This window comes from Nicotiana tomentosiformis, chromosome 5 (genome assembly GCF_000390325.3).
Source record: "Nicotiana tomentosiformis chromosome 5, ASM39032v3, whole genome shotgun sequence".
Taxonomy (NCBI): domain Eukaryota; kingdom Viridiplantae; phylum Streptophyta; class Magnoliopsida; order Solanales; family Solanaceae; genus Nicotiana; species Nicotiana tomentosiformis.
Window position 1 is genome coordinate 101266222 of NC_090816.1, and position 17916 is coordinate 101284137.

The window sequence follows — 17916 nt, forward strand, 5'->3', positions numbered from 1 at the left end:
GCAGGTTTTGTTGGGCAGTGTTGGGACTGCAGATGCGGTCATCTCGCCGCAGAAGCGGGACCGCACCTGCGAAGTGGGCATCGCAGAAGCGGGGGGCGCAGATGTGCATACAGGCCGCAGAAGCAGCAGGCGACCTGGACATGGGTTCTCGCAAGTGCGAGACTTGGAGCCACAGAAGCGACTGTTGCAGGAGCGACCTTCTGGGACGCAGAATCGAAAATCGTGGCTGGGCAGTGAGGTTTTTAATAAAACGGGGTTTTGGCCATTTTTCATTTCATTTCCTGCATGAGAGCCGACCTTGGAGCAATTTTGGAGCACCATTTGCACTGTCAATAATGAGGTAAGTGATTTCTACCACTTGTGAGTTAAATATACGAATTTAGGGTTGTAAATTCATGAAAATTTGTAGAAATTTGGGATTTTGAAGAAAAACCTAGAAATTGGTATTTTATATTTTTACCACAAAATTGGACAAGAAATTTGGAATAAATAATATAATCGAGTTCGTGGTGTTATGGGTAAAGATTATCTTCGAAAAATTTCGAAATCCGGGCACGTGGGCCTAAGGGTGAATTTATCGACTTTTCGAGCAGAGTTGGAAATTATTTGAATTCATTAGTTATGGGTATTAGAACACATATTGATTGATTTACACATTGTTTGCATAGTTTTGAATCGACAAGCATCGGTTTGAGGTGTTAGAGTGGCGTTGGAGCCGGCTATGGAACTTCGAAGCGAGGTAAGTCTCTTGTCTAACCTTGTAAGAGGGAATTTACCCCATAGGTGATTTAAATTAATAAATATTACTAATTATGGGGGCTACGTACGTACGAGGTGACGAGAGTCCATGCGTAGCTACTAATTATGCTATGTCCGAGTATTTTAGGAATCAAAACATGAATTACTTGTAATAATTGCATCCTTTGTTTAATTAAAGTACTGGAATTATATTGAAAATTGTTATAGGAAAGAGTAAAAAACCGAAATTTTGCATACTTGAATTTTTGTGCAAATTACTTGATTGTTAAAAGAAATTGTACATCCTTATGTGTCAGCCTTTTAATAACTTCTCATTCCGGAGGTTCATAAGAAAATGTCCTCCTTTCTTGTGGAGAGGGCCGAACGCTTCGGCAGTATAGATGCATCTATGGATTGTGACGCACGTCCCTCGGTAGTGTATACGACACTCTGGATCGGGCCGTTCGACCTCGACAGAAATTGTGCTTAATAATAATAATTACACGATACCTTGATATCCTATTGCAGCTTGTGAAGATAATTGATTAATTGAAAATTATTGAATTTGAAAGAATTATTTATTCCCGCTTGTTAAGAAAAATTATTGTTATTCACATCAACCATGTCTAGTTAAATATTTCTATTTTAATATTATTGACCCATAGTGAGTATCAAAGTCGACCTCTCGTCACTACTTCTTCGAGATTAGACTTGATACTTATTGGATACACATTGTTTACGTACTCATACTACACTTGCTGTACATTTTTGTGCAAGTACATATATGTCTAGTGATCTTTTGGGCGCAGAGGCGCAGCTATCACGGTGACTTACGGTGAGCTACATTTCATGCTACGAATTCACAGCTACAGAGTCTCTATCAAAGTTATTTATATACCCCTGTCTAATTTGTATTCCAGACGGATGTTGCATTTATCATCTTTTTCCTAGTTGATGCTCATGCACTTGTGACACCGGGTTTTGGGGATTCCTACTGGATGTTTGGTACGGCAGTTCACATAACTATCATTGTTTCACTTTGTAAATACTATTTTATACTAATTAGTTAATGGAAATTTTGATTTCAAAGGTAATAAAGTTGGATAATTGAATTAGTAAATTACCATTGGCATGTCTGACGGCGGCGTTAGGTGCCGTCACGATCTACAGTAGATTTTGGGTCGTGACAATATGGTATCAGAGCTCTAGGTTCACTTAGGTCTCACGAGTCATGAGCAAGTCTAGTAGAGTCTTGCGGATCAATACATAGACGTCTTTACTTATCTTCGAGAGGCTACAGGGCTGTTAGGAGCATTTCCCTTCTTGATTCCTTTATCGTGCAGTTTGATTCCATTTAGGCTTGTGCCTTTATTTCCTTCCTACTCATTCTTATATGATGTTAAGCTCTCGTGTCAATTGGGCATCGAGGAGTTGTAATGGTGCTACAAACGTGGTGCAGGATGTTTCTCCATGCACACTCAAACAAGTTATTATTGTCGCCTTGCGGAAGGATGTTCTTTTGTTCCAGCTCAGTATCGATATTTTCTATAGTTTCGAAACCATGCACGGGTTGCTACGATGTCTATGCGTTGTTATCGCACAATTTTGGTGTAATGGTAAGGTGCTTGTTTATGTGTTGAGGCAGTGAATGGCTTGAAGAGAGGATTTCTCAGTGCATGATTAAGGGGTTCAACATTTAATTCCAGCGGAGGAAAGGCAATCAGACTATATATGTCCATGCTTGGTTGATAAAGTAACGAGACTTGATATTTTTGAGCGTGGTGGAATTTTCATTGTGATACGGTGTTGTCGTCCTTGTTTGAACGCATTACGGTTCATCGGTGTTACGGTCATCTTGGATTTAGCTTTCGGGGCAGGGTGTTGTGAAATGGTGCCTGAGAAGTGGTTGCCAGAGATAGTTGTGTGCAGCGATCTAGAATCGAATTGGTATTTCTAATGTGATGGCTCGAGTAAGATGACCTTCCAGGAGGCTTAAAGTTGGTAGCAATTTATTGGTTCAGGTGTTATAGAGATGGATTTTGATTTGATGCAATGTTTGGGCAGCAAAGTAAGAGGGAGGACATGGCGGGAAGCGTTTCGTGGTGGTTGAAGTACTAGTAGGTCAAGTATGAAAAGAAGAGATTGAGAAGTTGCTTATAGGAGATGGTTTAACCGAAGTAAGAGTGGCAAATTAACATATGGATTTTGTGGAATGATAACCACATGCCTTGGGAAAGTTTTGGGAATCGTGATGGAGGGTGATTTGGCCTATGGATTTTATTTGGAATGGGTAAGAGGTCGAAATGAGATGGGCGAATGATTCGGAATGTTCATGAAAAGCTTAACAAAAGACTTTGAGAAATTTGGCGGTTAACGGCGCGGTATCATGGTAAATGAGAAGGAGGAATAGTTGTAGGCTCTATATTATATGATGGTAGCTTAAAGCTAAGTGGGGGAGCCCCACCATCTACGATTGGATCGCGTGGTTGTCGTCTTGTGTAGCTTCCGATTATCGGCACATTGGTGGATTATTTGTGACTAATAAAAAGGAAACATCAGGGGTAATTCGAGCAGAGAAATTGATAAATGTGTTCTATATTTCATCTTATCGATTCAGGTGCAGATTTTGGGAAGACTAGGAGTTATGCTTCTTGTGGAGGTAATGTGCAAGGATTTAGCCGGTTGCTTCTTTGTGAGGGTATTCATGCACTAGTAGGGCAATGGAGTTTGGTTATATTCAAGACCAGGTCAGAGTGGGTGACTCTTAACAATGGTCTAGTGAGTTCAAGAATTTAAGTCTAGTACATAAGGATTTCGGGTCCGTTGTGTGGTTAAGGATCAAGTTTCTGCAGGGGATTGTGAATGGGACTTGGAGTGTTTTATGTTATCATCAGGTATGCAGTGCGGTATTGGAGGAAAGGAAGAAATAGCTTCAGATTTGCGGGAATAGGTATACCGGTTAGGAGTGTCATTGTGCGCATGAGGAAGGTATGAGATGAGTTATGAGTATTGAGATGATGTAGTCTCGTAATGCGTGTCACTCAGTATGAGTGTGGATTTAGTTTGTTATGTTTGAATGGAGCTTCTAGTATTTCTAAGGCAAGTCAAGAGTGAATTTGAAGAATTTAGGCCAGTTAGTAATGGTTGAATCAGCATGATTGTGGCAGTGATCAGTTCCTTCAGCGTGAATTTATACATATGATTTGTGGTTGTACTCCTGGGCTTGACAGCCACCATAACTCGATTGATTCGAGAGGTATTTAATTCAAACGGTCTTGTTGTGTAAATATATTCCGAAATATTTATGGAAGTTTAGATCGCGACTTGAGGTTGGTATATCTTCGCGGTCTGGGAATTCAGTTATGTATTGCATTGGTTCTTCGGAAATGAGCTAAGTGAAAGGTTTCTTGTCAATGGAGTGACTTATTCCACTAGTAGTTCAAGGGTTATGGTGATTACGTGTATTATTGCGTAGCAGCATGATAGGTGCAGTGAGCGGCATGGGAATTGGACATTGAAGGTCAAGGTTGCGGTTCAGTGTTGATTAGAATGTCACGAGCTCGGATAAGCAAGTGTTCAGAGTAAGTTGGCATTTTCTTTAGTGTGATCTGGGGACGGCGTACTATGTAAGAGGCCTTGTGTAATGAATTGCGGATTCTTAATTTGTTTTACGGAATTTTAATGATAGGTGGTATGGATGTACGGACTTTGCTACCTGAGTGGAAGGTTATGGGAGCGTAGCCCATGGGGAAATCTGTATAAGTGTGTTATATTAGTCACTTGATTGCTAAGGATTAAAACCAAGTATATAGATTTTGGGTACTATTGTTAGTGTGGGAGTTTGTTCCGGATTGGTACGGCTGCTCGTGTGTGTCATAAAATGGGCCATTGTGTATCCTTGAAAGGTTGTTAGCCCAGTATGGTATGATCAGAATCGATTTGAGGTCTGTTTGTGGGTCTAAGGTGAATGTCTGCTCTACGTAAGGTCGGACGTGTTCATTCGTCATAACATTTCATACGAAGGAGTCGTCGGGCATTAGATGTTATTTCCGTCGTCAGTTATTCTGTGTAGCCTATATTGTGCCATGTGGGTTGTGAAATGGCTTGATTATCCGCACATGTGTTGAGGTCCCGTGTAGCTCGCGGTGTTATATGAGCATGATAGCTCTCGATATACAGGTCATTTATCGCACCTTAGTTGTGCTTGAGTTTCGTAACGTGTGGCGCTATTCCCCTTCCAAGGATTTGTACTATGCACTGGGCATGCTTGTGATCGATATTCATGTATTTCGTAAGAATAAGCGTTACAACTTGATGTGTGTGTTTTCTTCTTGAGTGTCATGCTGGATCGGGTTGCACGCCGCAACAGTGAGATGTTGAGTACGGTTACATATATTTGATTCAGTGTATTTTTGTTTCTCATCCTCTGAGGAGAGTTCATAGCATCTGTTCGACCATTTTATTCGTCACACGGGGTGGGAAGCTCCATTTCAAAGTTCGTTTTCCTTATATATCTCATTCAAGTTCGTAGCCTATTGGTGCATTTTTGGCGTCATATGAGATCTTGGTCAGTGGTTGAGATGGCTTATTACCTGTGTAACTTATTCTGGGTGAGACGAGACTATTGGACCTGAAATTTAGTGCAATCAGATTTAAATAAGTACATTAGAGAGAGAATAACGTTATTCGGTTTAGAATGAGGCTATGGTCCTTGTTAGGAGAAGCGACTCCATGATTTGATTGATTTAGCAGGTGGTTATGAATTTTTACACATCTTCTCTGTCATGGCAGTATTATGAGGATTGAAACCGGGCTTATTTGTATTATGAGGTGTATTGAGAGCATCAGGTTCGTGAAATTCCAGTTATTATGGTCGGAGGATGTTGCCTTGGGCAAATGAGTTATGTGGTGCGTGGTGTAATTTTTGCATAGATGCAAAATCGTGTTTTAGCACACTGTGTAGTGATTGATACAGTGTTCGTATGTTAGAATAAGGTATTGTAAAGAAATTCGGAGGTTGGAATTTGGGTCTAAGGCTTATAGATTGAATAAAAGAGAGGACCTTAAGTCCGGCTCTAGCTGAGGTGCCAAACTAGAATTGTGATGGCACGGGAAGGTGCACAAAGTGTTAAACAGTGATTTTGGGCAACTTCGGAGCAATTCCTAACACATTCGAGGATGAACGTATGTTTAAGCGGGGGAGAATGTAACGACCCGACCGGTCGTTTTGAGCTCTAGCACGTCGTTTGGCGGTTTGAGTCCTTGAGTAGCTTCACTTCAGGTATTATGACTTGTACACGTGGTCGGAATCGAATTTCGGGATGTTTGGAGTTGATTCGGGGAGAAAATACAAAATTCAGAAACTTTACGTTGGAAGAATTGACTAAGGTTTGGATTTTTAGTAAATGATCTCGGAATCGGGATTTGAAGGTTCCACTAGGTTCGTATGATGATTTATGACCTGGGCGTATGTTCGGGTCGAGAATTGGGTGGCTAGGGAGTATTTCAGTGCTTATTACAGAAGGTTGGCATTTTGAAGGTTTAAGAATTTCTTAAGTTTGGGTTGGAATGGATTTTGATGTTATCTATGTCCGTTTGGGATTCCGGTCTTGGGAATAGTTTTGTATGGTGATTATGATCTTATGAACGTGTCCGGACGTTGATTTGGAGGTCCGTAGGTCATTTCGGCGTCAATTGGCGAAAGTTGAAAATTTGGATGATTTTGAGAAGTTTGACCGTGAGTGAACTTTTTGATATCAGAGTCGGATTTCAATTCCAAAAGTTGGAGTAGTTCCGTAATATCAATTATGACTTGTGTGCAAAATTTGAGGTCAATCTGGCATCGATTGTAGAAGTATGATGTTTCAAAGTTCATTAAGTTTGAATTGGAGGGTGATTCATGTTTTTAGTGTTGTTTTATGTGATCTAAAGGCTCGACTAAGTTCGTATGATATTTTAGGACTTGTTGGTATGTTTGGTTGGGATCCCGAGGGTCTCGGGTGGATTTCGGAAGGTTAACGGATCGATTTTTAAAATAAGGTAATGCTGGAAAGTTTCTGATTGCTAGTGCAATCGCACCTGCGGAAAAAGGGCAGCAGGTGCAATGCCGCAAAAGCGGCTAGGCAAGCGCAGGAGCGGGTTTCATGGGGCAATGTTGGGAACACATATGCGGTCATCTCTCCGCAGAAGCGGGACCACATCTACGGAGTGGGCATCGCAGAAGCGGGGGGCGCAGATGCGCATACGGGCCGCAGAAGCGGCGGGCGACCTGGACATTGGTTCTCGCAGGTGCGAGACTTGGAACAGCAGAAGCGGCGGTTGCAGGAGCGACCTTCTAGGACGCAGAAGCGGAAATCGTGGCTGGGCAGTGAAGTTTTTAATAAAACGTGGTTTTGGCCATTTTTAATTTAATTTCATCCATGAGAGCCGACCTTGGTGCGATTTTGGAGCACCATTTTCATTGTCAATAATGAGGTAAGTGATTTCTACCACTTCTGAGTTAAATATACGAATTTAGGCTTGTAAATTCATGAAAATTTGTAGAAATTTAGGATTTTGAAGAAAAACCTAAAAATTGGTATTTTTGAATTTTTACCACGAAATTGGACATGAAATTTGGAATAAATAATATAATCGAGTTCGTGGTGTTATGGATAAAAATTATCTTTGAAATATTTCGGACTCCAGGCACGTAGGCCTAAGGGTAAATTTTTATCGACTTTTCGAGAGGAGTTGGAAATTATTTGAATTCATTAGTAATGGGTATTAGAACATTTATTGATTGATTTACACATTGTTTGCATAGTTTTGAATCGACAAGCATCGGTTTGAGGTGTTAGAGTGGCGTTGGAGCCGACTATGGAACTTCGGAGCGAGGTAAGTCTCTTGTCTCACCTTGTAAGAGGAAATTTACCCCATAGGTGATTTAAATTAATAATTGTTGCTAATTATGGGGTCTATGTACGCACGAGGTGACGAGAGTCCGTGCGTAGCTACTAATTATGCTATGTCCGAGTATTTTAGGAATCAAAGCATGAATTACTTGTAATAATTGCATCTTTTATTTAATTAAAGTATTGGAATTATATTGGAAATTGTTAGAGGAAAGAGTAAAAGACCAAAATTTCGCATACTTGAATTTTTGTGCAAATTACTTGACTGTTAATAGAAATTGTACATCCTTATATGTCAGCCTTTTAATAATTTCTCATTCCGGAGGTTCATAAAAAAATGTCCTCCTTTCTTGTGGAGCGGGCCGAACGCCTTGGCAGTATAGATGCATTTATGGATCGTGCCGCACGTCCCGCGGCAGTGTACACGACACTTTGGATCGGGACGTACGACCTCGGCAGAAGATTGTGCTTAATAATAATAATTACACGATACCTTGACATCCTATTGCTGCTTGTGAAGATAATTGATTAATTGGAAATTATTGAATTTGAAAGAATTATTTTTTCCTGCTTGTTAAGAAAAATTATTGTTATTCACATCAACCATGTCTAGTTAAATATTTCTATTTTAATATTATTGACCCATAGTGAGTGTTAAAGTCGACCTCTCGTCACTACTTCTTCGAGATTAGACTTGATACTTACTGGGTACATGTTGTTTACGTACTCATACTACACTTGCTGCACATTTTTGTGCAGGTACATATATGTCTAGTGATTTTTGGGCACAGAGGCGCTGCTTTCGCGGGGACTTATAGTGAGCTGCATTCCATGCTACGAATCCGCAGCTACAAAGTCTCCATCAAAGTTATTTATATACTCCGGTCTAATTTGTATTCCAGACAGATATTGCATTTATCATCTTTTTCCTAGTTGATGCTCATGCACTTGTGACACCGGGTTTTGGGGGTTCCTACTTGATGTTTGGTACGACAGTTCACATAACTATCATTGTTTCACTCTGTAAATCGTATTTTATACTAATTAGTTAATGGAAATTTTGATTTCAAAGGTAATAAAGATAGGTAATTAAATTAGTAAATTACCGTTGGCTTGCCTGACGGCGGAGTTAGGCGGCATCACGATCTACAGTGGATTTTGGGTCGTGACAGCCCGCGTGTCATCATGACTCAAAGGGCAAGGAGCTTCCGAACCAGAGAGAGGCGAGGTCGATCTACCTCAAGTTAGGGAGGACGAGGAGGAGGCCGTAGCCGAAGTTTCTTGGGATGTGGGAAACGCCCTGAAGGAAGCATTTGGTGTGATAGACATCATTGAGTCGCCTTTGTTCACTGAGTCCATGTACAACGAGACTCAGACGGTGAAAGACCCCCTCTGCGGCTTTTTTGATGGCGTGGATTCTACCGCCACGGAGGACGTCACCAGGTTGGGTGACTTGGAGGTGCCGAAGAAGAGTCTATCTTCGGGAACAAGCGGGCCTTCTTCAAGCCCGTAACTGGTCAACTGGTTCCTAGCTCCGATTGTGGATCCCGACCGAAAGCGGTCGATCGTCATCTCCATTCCGTAGGATGCCCGGGTCCCCTCTACGCCCGTAGGGATGTCCATCTACCTTCGGTGTTTTATGATCGGGGAAGACCAAGCTAAGATGAACGAGGTAGATATGCCCTGCCTGTTCAATGAAGCACAACAGGCATAAAACCGGGTAACTTCAAATATCTATTGATGACTTTAATTCATACTTAGACTAATTTGTAGATAATCCTAACATTTTTCTTTGTGTCTGCAGGCCTCAGTGCTTCATCACGAGACTTTTCTCCGATATCGGGACGAGCTAAACCAACTTGAGGCCGAGTTTCGAGGGCTCACTGAGAAGAGAGATACTTACAAACTTCTTAGAGAGCAGCGTGAAGGGGAGGCTAAGACCCTCCGAGCTAAGCTGGAGGTGGCTCGGAAGGAGCATGCCGACTTGGTCGAGCAGGTAAAAATATTTGAGGTTAGTGACGACGAGTTAGATTCGGTGACTAATGGTCGGAATCCGCAGGTCCAACAGAAAAGCGACCGTATCACCCAACTTCGAGCTGAGATAGATGTTGTCAAGGCCGAGATCGATGAATGGAAAGGCATGATGGACCGTTTGGCCTCGGAAAAAGAGACTGCTCGGGCGCAGCTGACTTCGACCGAGACCCAGCTTCGAGCGGCAAAGAAAAAGACCGAGGTACAGGCCAAATAGTTTGAGGAGCTCCAGTTTGAGCTAAGTGCGGCAGTCTCTGATCGAGAAAATCTTACAAAGGAGCTTGAAACGGCCAAGTCGGTGGTCTTCGTGGTTAAAGCCGATGCCGATGAGATGGTGGCCTAATACAAGGCCGATGCCGAGGCGGCCCAAGATCGAACGAAGGATATCTTCGAGCATGCAAAGCGGCAATCCCGAAGAGAGGCCCTTGAGGAGATTCATGCTCGGGGTTTCGACTTGTCGGCCAAAATTGAGAATGCTAAGGGGCTCGAAGTCGAGGCCAAGAATTTGACTTATCCCGAGGATGAAGAAGGCTCCCAAGGTTTGAGCGGATCCGAGGGTGGAGGATACTCCGAAGATCCTAGCGACGAGGAGGGCTCCGGTGAAGACCGGGCCATTTAAGTGCCTTGTACATTTTTCTTTATTTTTTGTATTTTTGTACTTTTGTACTTTTTTGTCAAGGCCGTTTGGTCTTTGTAAAGACTATGTGTACAAGTCTTACTTTTCCCTTCGATAATTTCTGAGTTTTGTTATCCTTTGCTTTATTCTTTATGTTTGCAAAGATCGAAATGTCTTAGCATGAAATAGTTAGGTCATGTTCGGAGGTTCGAACAGGCCTTGCCTTCGACATTATTTTGTTTAAGGCATCGTGAGGGTTATGACCATAACTTTTCCCTAAAGTACTTATGATTTTTTAGATTATAGTTTGCCAAGGGTAGCCTTTAGGATCGGTTAAGAAATTTTTCAAGGCATTATTGTTTTTTGTTACGGGTCTCGGACGTCTCCGAGCCATTTTAATATGGCCGTAGCCTTTTAGTTCGGGTGTTGCCCTGTGGGCTTGTAACCTCAAGTTATCCGGACTTGCCTAAGATAACAGTCCCCGAATGGGGATGGCCGTAGTCTTTAAGGATCGGGCGCTGCCTAATAGGTCTTGTGCCCCCGGGCTCTGATAGCCCGGGCCATCCAAGTTTGTTTCTGGATGGCAGTCCCCGAGTGGGAGTGATTGTTTGAACCCAAATAAAGGCAGCCCTTGGGTTTGATACCTTTAGGGGATCGAATGTAGGAAATTCAGAAAGAAAAGAAAAATTTTAAGGGACAAGATGTTTATCCGCAAGGTAGAGACTTCCTTTTATTTCTGTGCATAATATATACGAGTACATATGCGTACAAACTTTATGTCAGGGATTGAGCAGTCTATGTGGGCACAGTTCATTCGACCATTTGGCCCTTACAGTAAATCCTATCGACCGAGCCGAGACCATTCAATCAAAAAGTTTATTTCCTTGCTAAAATCGTTATCCGAGTGTGATGCCCCCTAGTGTTTAGGGCCGATCATAGAGAGGCCTCGAATGCTGTTGTCATGATCTCCGATACCTGTTTGCAACCAGCCTTTAATTCTAAGTTAGCACAATTTATTGTTGCCTCGTTAAACGACCCAACCGATGGTCCATGACGAGTGCCCGAGTCTACCTGTCGAATACCCCTAAGCATAGGTCTAAGATAAAACATGGAATAAGTGTAGGTCATGGATAACATCTTGCAATAAACTACTGAATCATGTGAATAATATACGCGAGAAAATATGCCCAAAAGACATATGTACATATATATACGGAATACGGTAGTGCGATCCGACAAGGCCACATACTATCCAACTATACATGACTGTCTACAGACCTCTAATTGAGTGTACAACTGAATAAAGGACGGAACTGGGCCCCGTCATACTTATATATGTATACAAAAGTACCATACCAAAACCCAATAGCAGCTCCGGATCAATTGGAGCACACCAACTCTCGCTGAGCAAGGATCCTAAGAAGGGGGACCGTCAGCCTGTCTACCTACACCTGCGGGCATGAAACGTAGGCCCCAAGCAATAGGGGCGTCAGTACGAATAATGTACCGAGTATGTAAGGCATGAAAAATAATATGTAAAAGACATAAAGAAATAAGGAGTAAATGACTCAACCTGTGAGTCTGAATAGCTTTGTGAATCATGAAAATTTTATAATGTCATGCATATGCATATAAATCCCATATCATGCATAGGTATATATGTACATAACATCATCAAGCCTCTGAGGGTATCCCATCATATCATCTCGGCCTCTGTGGGCAAAATCACCAACATATACAAACTGATCATGTGGTGGTGCGTATATAACACCGTAAGCTTTTCCCATATCCCATATACATATAATATACGTGTATATAACACCATCTGGTCATAGGTAAATGTACATATATAAATGAATGCAATGCATAATGAAGTAAGTCAATAAGTTCTCTCAGAATGTCATAAGATCAATATACCTTTGGATAAACTTTATCAACTACGTATTTTTCTGAGACCCATGAATAGAAGATATAATAATAAGACGCATGGGGAATCAACAACATAGGTATTCCTAGTGCTTCTATGAATATAGGTATTTATGAAAGTTGTGTGTTTGCCTGCTTCGTTTGTATCGCATGGATCATGCCAAAAGGAAAGAAGGGATAGCCTCAACATACCTTTATTGCTTGGATAGCGATAGCTCACGAGTTCCCGTACGCTCTATGAATGATAATCTACATTGTATAAATGATTTGGATCACAATCGAATCAATAAACCAAGAATTGGATTCACTACGACATTTTATCGAACACTTAGGGTGCATAAGTTTCATCTCATCCTACAATGGCAATTCAACACTACTAGATCTTCTCCTCTACTCACAATACAACCACCATCACAAACAACTATACTTCGCAATTTTCAGCCATAGGATACCTTAAGAAATCACTCAAAACCATTCAACAACTACAACACTTCATCAATAACCAAACTATGATCCAAATGACCTCAAATACATGGAGAAGCATATGATATTACCTTGAACAGAAGGATAACAACACATATATATATTTATAACTATATTTTCAACCCTTTAACACAACCAAATCCTCCTCAAATACACTACAAGAACCTTTATTTCTACATCAATAAGAAATTAAAGCGGATTTCTCTAAGTTCAAGATAAACTTATCTACAAGGATTGTTGAATTCTTACCTTAATTATTTGAAGAAAGGGGATAAGATGAACTGGAGATAAGCCTTCCCAACACCTTTACACACAAATCTTCCAAACCAAGAAGAAAATTGCAATACAATTTCCTTAGAGATAGATGTCTGTAAGGTGCAATTGTAAAGGTCTTCTAGTTGATTGAGATGGGGTTTATATGAATTGAAGGGTTTATATGAATTGAATAATGTGCTATGGTTAATAAATTTGCTTCCTCAATTCAAGTAAAAGAACTCTTCATACTGTAAGAAAGAACTAACTTTCATTGCTGCCTTTATTCTCACTAAGAAACTAATTTAATTCAAGTAGTATATTAAGACAATTATAACCCCTTGGACCGTGGGGTCCACTTCCCCTATATAAAAAAATATGAATTGTCCACTCCCTATATAAAACCACTAGAATCGTTTTGAGACTTTATCTTTTTATACATCGTGCTCTTTTTTTGCATACTTAGATATGACCAAAATTCTTTCATGGCTCGGGTCTATTTATATATGTCGAGCCACTCAAGCCATAGACCGAAAGCACGGGATGTAACACCCCCCCCCCCAGAAATATTCGTCCTCTAATGTTAACTCTTAGAGATCTATAGAAATTCTAGTAGAGTCTTCTCTATAACGGTACTAGTGCCAACCTGTCATGCAGAAAATTCAAAAATAAAAAGCCACATAGGGTCACAATCATCAATAACACCAATGGCCTAACACGACCAATGACAGTAACTAACATAAGAATCTAGTATCATATACGTACCTAAAGGTTGTGATGTCTCAGTTCGATCCTCCTTTGGAAATGGAAACAAGTGAGGATACCTAGTCTTCATGTCTTCTTCAGCTTCCCAAGTAATCTCCTCCATATTAATGTTTCTCTAAAGTACTTTAACCGATGCTACATCCTTAGTTCTCAATCTCATAACTTGTCTATCTAGTATAGCAATGGGAGCTTCCTCATATGATAATTGCTCCGTAACCTGAACATCGTCAACTGAATGAATTTAGAGGGATCTCCAATACACTTATGGAGCATAGACACATGAAAGACTGGATATACAGACTCCAAGTTGGAAGGCAAGTCTAACTCATATGCTACTTGGCCTACTCTGTGTATAATATTATAAGGTCCAATATACCAAGGGCTAAGCTTTTCTTTCTTACCGAATCTCATAACGCCTTTCATCGGTGATACCTTTAGGAATACCCAGTCGTCTACCTGAAACTCCAAGTCTTGTCATCGATTATCTGCAAAGGACTTCTGATGACTCTGAGTTGCTAATAGCCTTTCCCGTATAAGCTTAATATTCTCAACTGTCTGTTGTACCAACTTTGGTCCTACTAACTTGGCTTTCCCAACTTCGAACCATTCGATATGTGACCTACACTTTCGTCCGTAAAGAGCTTCGTATGGAGCCATCTGAATGCTAGAATGATAGTTATTATTATACGCGAACTCAATAAGCGGAAGATGCTCATTCCAGCTACCCCTGAAGTCCATCACATAATTCCATAGCATATCCTCAAGTGTCTGAATAGTACGCTCAGCCTGACCGTCTACTGGCGTTGTATCCCTATAATGAGCTAGCACAGGATCCTCATACTGGCGTTCAATTACTTCAGTTACTAAAGAGGATGTTGTTGTGTCCTGAATAATAACTCTGGTATCACCTGAATCTAGTAATCAAACTCCCAGGTTGGCTAGCTGATGAATCTCATAGGCTATCTTACTTTTCTTTGGCTGTAAATATGATAGGCTACCCATTGATCTACAGCTGAGGGCATCGGCTACTACATTCGCCTTCCCCGGATGGTATAAAATATCAACATCATAGTCCTTTAGTAGCTCCAACTATCACCTCTGACGTAAAATTCAATTCCTTTTGCTTGAAGACATACTGAAGGCTCTTATTATCCGTATAGATATCAACATGAATGCCATACAAATAGTGCCTCCACATCTTTAGTTCATGAATTATCGCGGCTAACTCTAAATCGTGGGTCGGGTAATTCTTCTCGTGCTTTCTTAGTTGTCTAGAAGCATAAGCTACAACCTTACCATGATGTATCAGTACACAACCCAATCCAATGCCCGAAGCGCCACAATAGATAGCATAACCATCGGTCCCCTCTGGGAGTGTCAGAACCGGTGCTGAAGTCAATTTGTCCTTCAACGCCTGGAAACTCCGCTCACAAGCATCAGTCAACTGAAACTTAGTTACCTTCTGAGTCAGCTTTGTCAATAGTGCTGAAAGAGAAGAAAAGCCCTCTACAAATCTCCTGTAATAACCTACCAAACCCAGGAAGCTACGAACCTTCGTTGGTGTTGTGGGACTTGGCCACGTCTTCACTGCCTCAATCTTCTGTGTATCAACCCGAATACCTTCATCTGAAATAAAATGACCAAGGAAAGCTACAAAATTCAACCAGAATTCACATTTATAGAATTTTGCGTACAACTTCATTTCTTGTAAAACTCTGAGCACAGTACGTAAATGATTTGCATGCTCAGTCTCTGAATGGGAGTAAACAAAAATATCATCTATAAATACAATCACGAAATGATCTAGAAAGGGTCTAAACACACGGTTCATCAAGTCTATGAATACTGCTGGGGCATTGGTCAACCCGAACGACATAACTCGTAACTCAAAGTGCCAGTATCTGGTCCTGAATGTTGTCTTCGGAATATCTTTCTTTTTAACCCTTACCTGATGGTACCCACACCTCAAGTCTATCTTTGAGAAATACCTGGCACCCTGCAACTGATCAAATAAATCATCAATCTTCGGGAGCGGGTACTTATTCTTGTTCGTCGCCTTATTCAACTGTCTATAATCAATACACATTCGCAAGGAACCATCTTTCTTTCTCACAAATAACATAGGTGCTCCCCACAGTGACGTACTAGGTCTGATAAAGCCTTTTTCAAGCAAATCCCTCAGTTGTTCTTTCAAATCTCTTAGCTCTGCAGGTTCCATTCTATAAGGAGGAATAGATATCGGCTGAGTATCTGGTAATATGTCAATAGCAAATTCAATCTCCCGCTCTGGCGGAAGGCCTAGAAGTTCATCGGGAAACTCATTAAGCACCAGGATAGACTGAAGGGTCGGTGACTCTGCTTTCACATCTTGTACCCGAACTAAGTGATAAATATAGCTCTTTCTGATCATCTTCCTTTCCTTGATATATGAAATAAATCTACCTTTCGGCGATATATTACCTTTCCACTTCAGAACTGGCTCCCCTGGAAACTGGAACCGAACCATCTTTGATCTACAATCAACGCAAACATAAGAAGAAACCAACCAATCCATACCCATTATAACATCAAATTCCACCATATCTAACTTGATCAGGTCTGCTACTATAGAACGACTATGAACTACTACTATACAGTCTTTATATACCCGTCTAGCTATCACTGGATGCCCAACAGGTATAGACACCTCAAAAGGCTCAATCAACTCAGGTTCTATCCCAAACTTACTAGCAACCAACAGAGTGACGTATGATAAGGTGGAACCTGGATCAATCAATACATATACATCATATAAGGAGACTGATAATATACCTATAATAACATCGAGTGATGACTCTTGATCCTGTCGACCCGCTAATGCGTAAATACGGTTCTGAGGACCGCTCTAGCTAGATGCTCCACTTCTACCTCTGCCACGACCAGCTGGTGCCTTTGATCCTTGCTCGGGGGGGGGGTACTGATGATGATGAACCAGCTACAGATCTCGTTGGCTGAACTATACCTGCACCACCTCTCGTCTGACAATCTCTCATAACGTGGCCTGGATAACCACAAGTATAACAAACATCCAACCCTACATGGCACTGCCCAGCATGCTGCTTACCACACTGAGCACATCGTGGCAAAGGCGGCCTCATCTGACTCGACTCACCCCTATACTGAGAATTAGAGGTCCTGGAATTCTGACTAGGACCTAAATATATGGAACGATCAAATCTCCTATCGGCAAACTGAGGGGGTGCACTAGCCGACAGCTGGGCTGGATACCTCGGCTGTCTCTGACCACCTCGGAACTCATCAGAATGGCCTGAAGATCTCGCTCTCATACTCTATACCCTATCATGCTCACGACCGGCCCTCTACTTCTGCTTACGCTCCTCTACACTCTAAGCGTATGCCTGAATACGAGAAATATCAATGCCTAGCTGAAGTGAAACCGACATACAATTATTAAGCAGGTACGGCTCCAACCCCATCACGAACCGATGAACTCGATCCTCCATCTTAGCTACAATAGTGGGAGCATACCTAGTCAAAGAATCAAACTGAAGGTTGCACTCCCGAACACTCATATTACCATGCCGAAGGGTCGAGAATCTATCAACTCTAGCCCGTCTAAGCTCTGGTGGCAAATAATGACGAAGAAAAGCCTCTATAAACTCCTGCCATACTGTTGGAAGGGCATCCTCACCTCTGGACAACTCCCAAGACTCGTACCAATTAACTGCAACATCTCGAAGCCTATAGGAAGCTAGCTCAACTAACTCAGTTGTAGTGGCCTTCATTACCCTCAAAGTTCTCTACATCCTATCGATAAATACCTGAGGGTCCTCCTTAGGATCTGCTCCAGTGAATACGGGAGGGTCCAAATTAATAAAATCGCGAACCCTCGCACTGATGGCCCTATCTGCATGACCAATACCTGCCTCCTGGCGCTGAACATGTGCAGTTATTAATCGAGTCAATAGCTGAATAGCATCTCTCATCTTCTGAACCGAGGCATCTGGCTGAGGAACTGGAGGTTCTAGGGCGGGCGCTGGAGCTGGGGCCCCTCGGATCTCCTCCGTAGAGGGTAGGGTATGTGAAGTTTGAGATGGAGTCTCACTATATGACTCTCCCCAAGCCCCGGTAACAAGTGGCGCTCGACTTGTAGTCTCATCATCCACGGACTTGCCCTTCTCGGCGGCTGTAGCCTTCTTAGGCATCGCTAAA

General features: G+C 41.7%; 1 protein-coding gene across 1 annotated transcript; it reads right to left on the reverse strand.

Moving 5' to 3' along the window:
• Positions 1-14178: 14178 nt before the first annotated feature.
• LOC138892883 (uncharacterized) lies at positions 14179-17030 on the reverse strand. The gene is made up of 4 exons (XM_070176635.1): positions 16706-17030; positions 15850-16467; positions 15164-15354; positions 14179-14589 (listed from the first exon to the last, which is right to left on the reverse strand). Exons 1-4 carry the CDS (start codon positions 17028-17030, stop codon positions 14179-14181), a joined length of 1545 nt encoding a protein of 514 aa, XP_070032736.1.
• Positions 17031-17916: the final 886 nt, after the last annotated feature.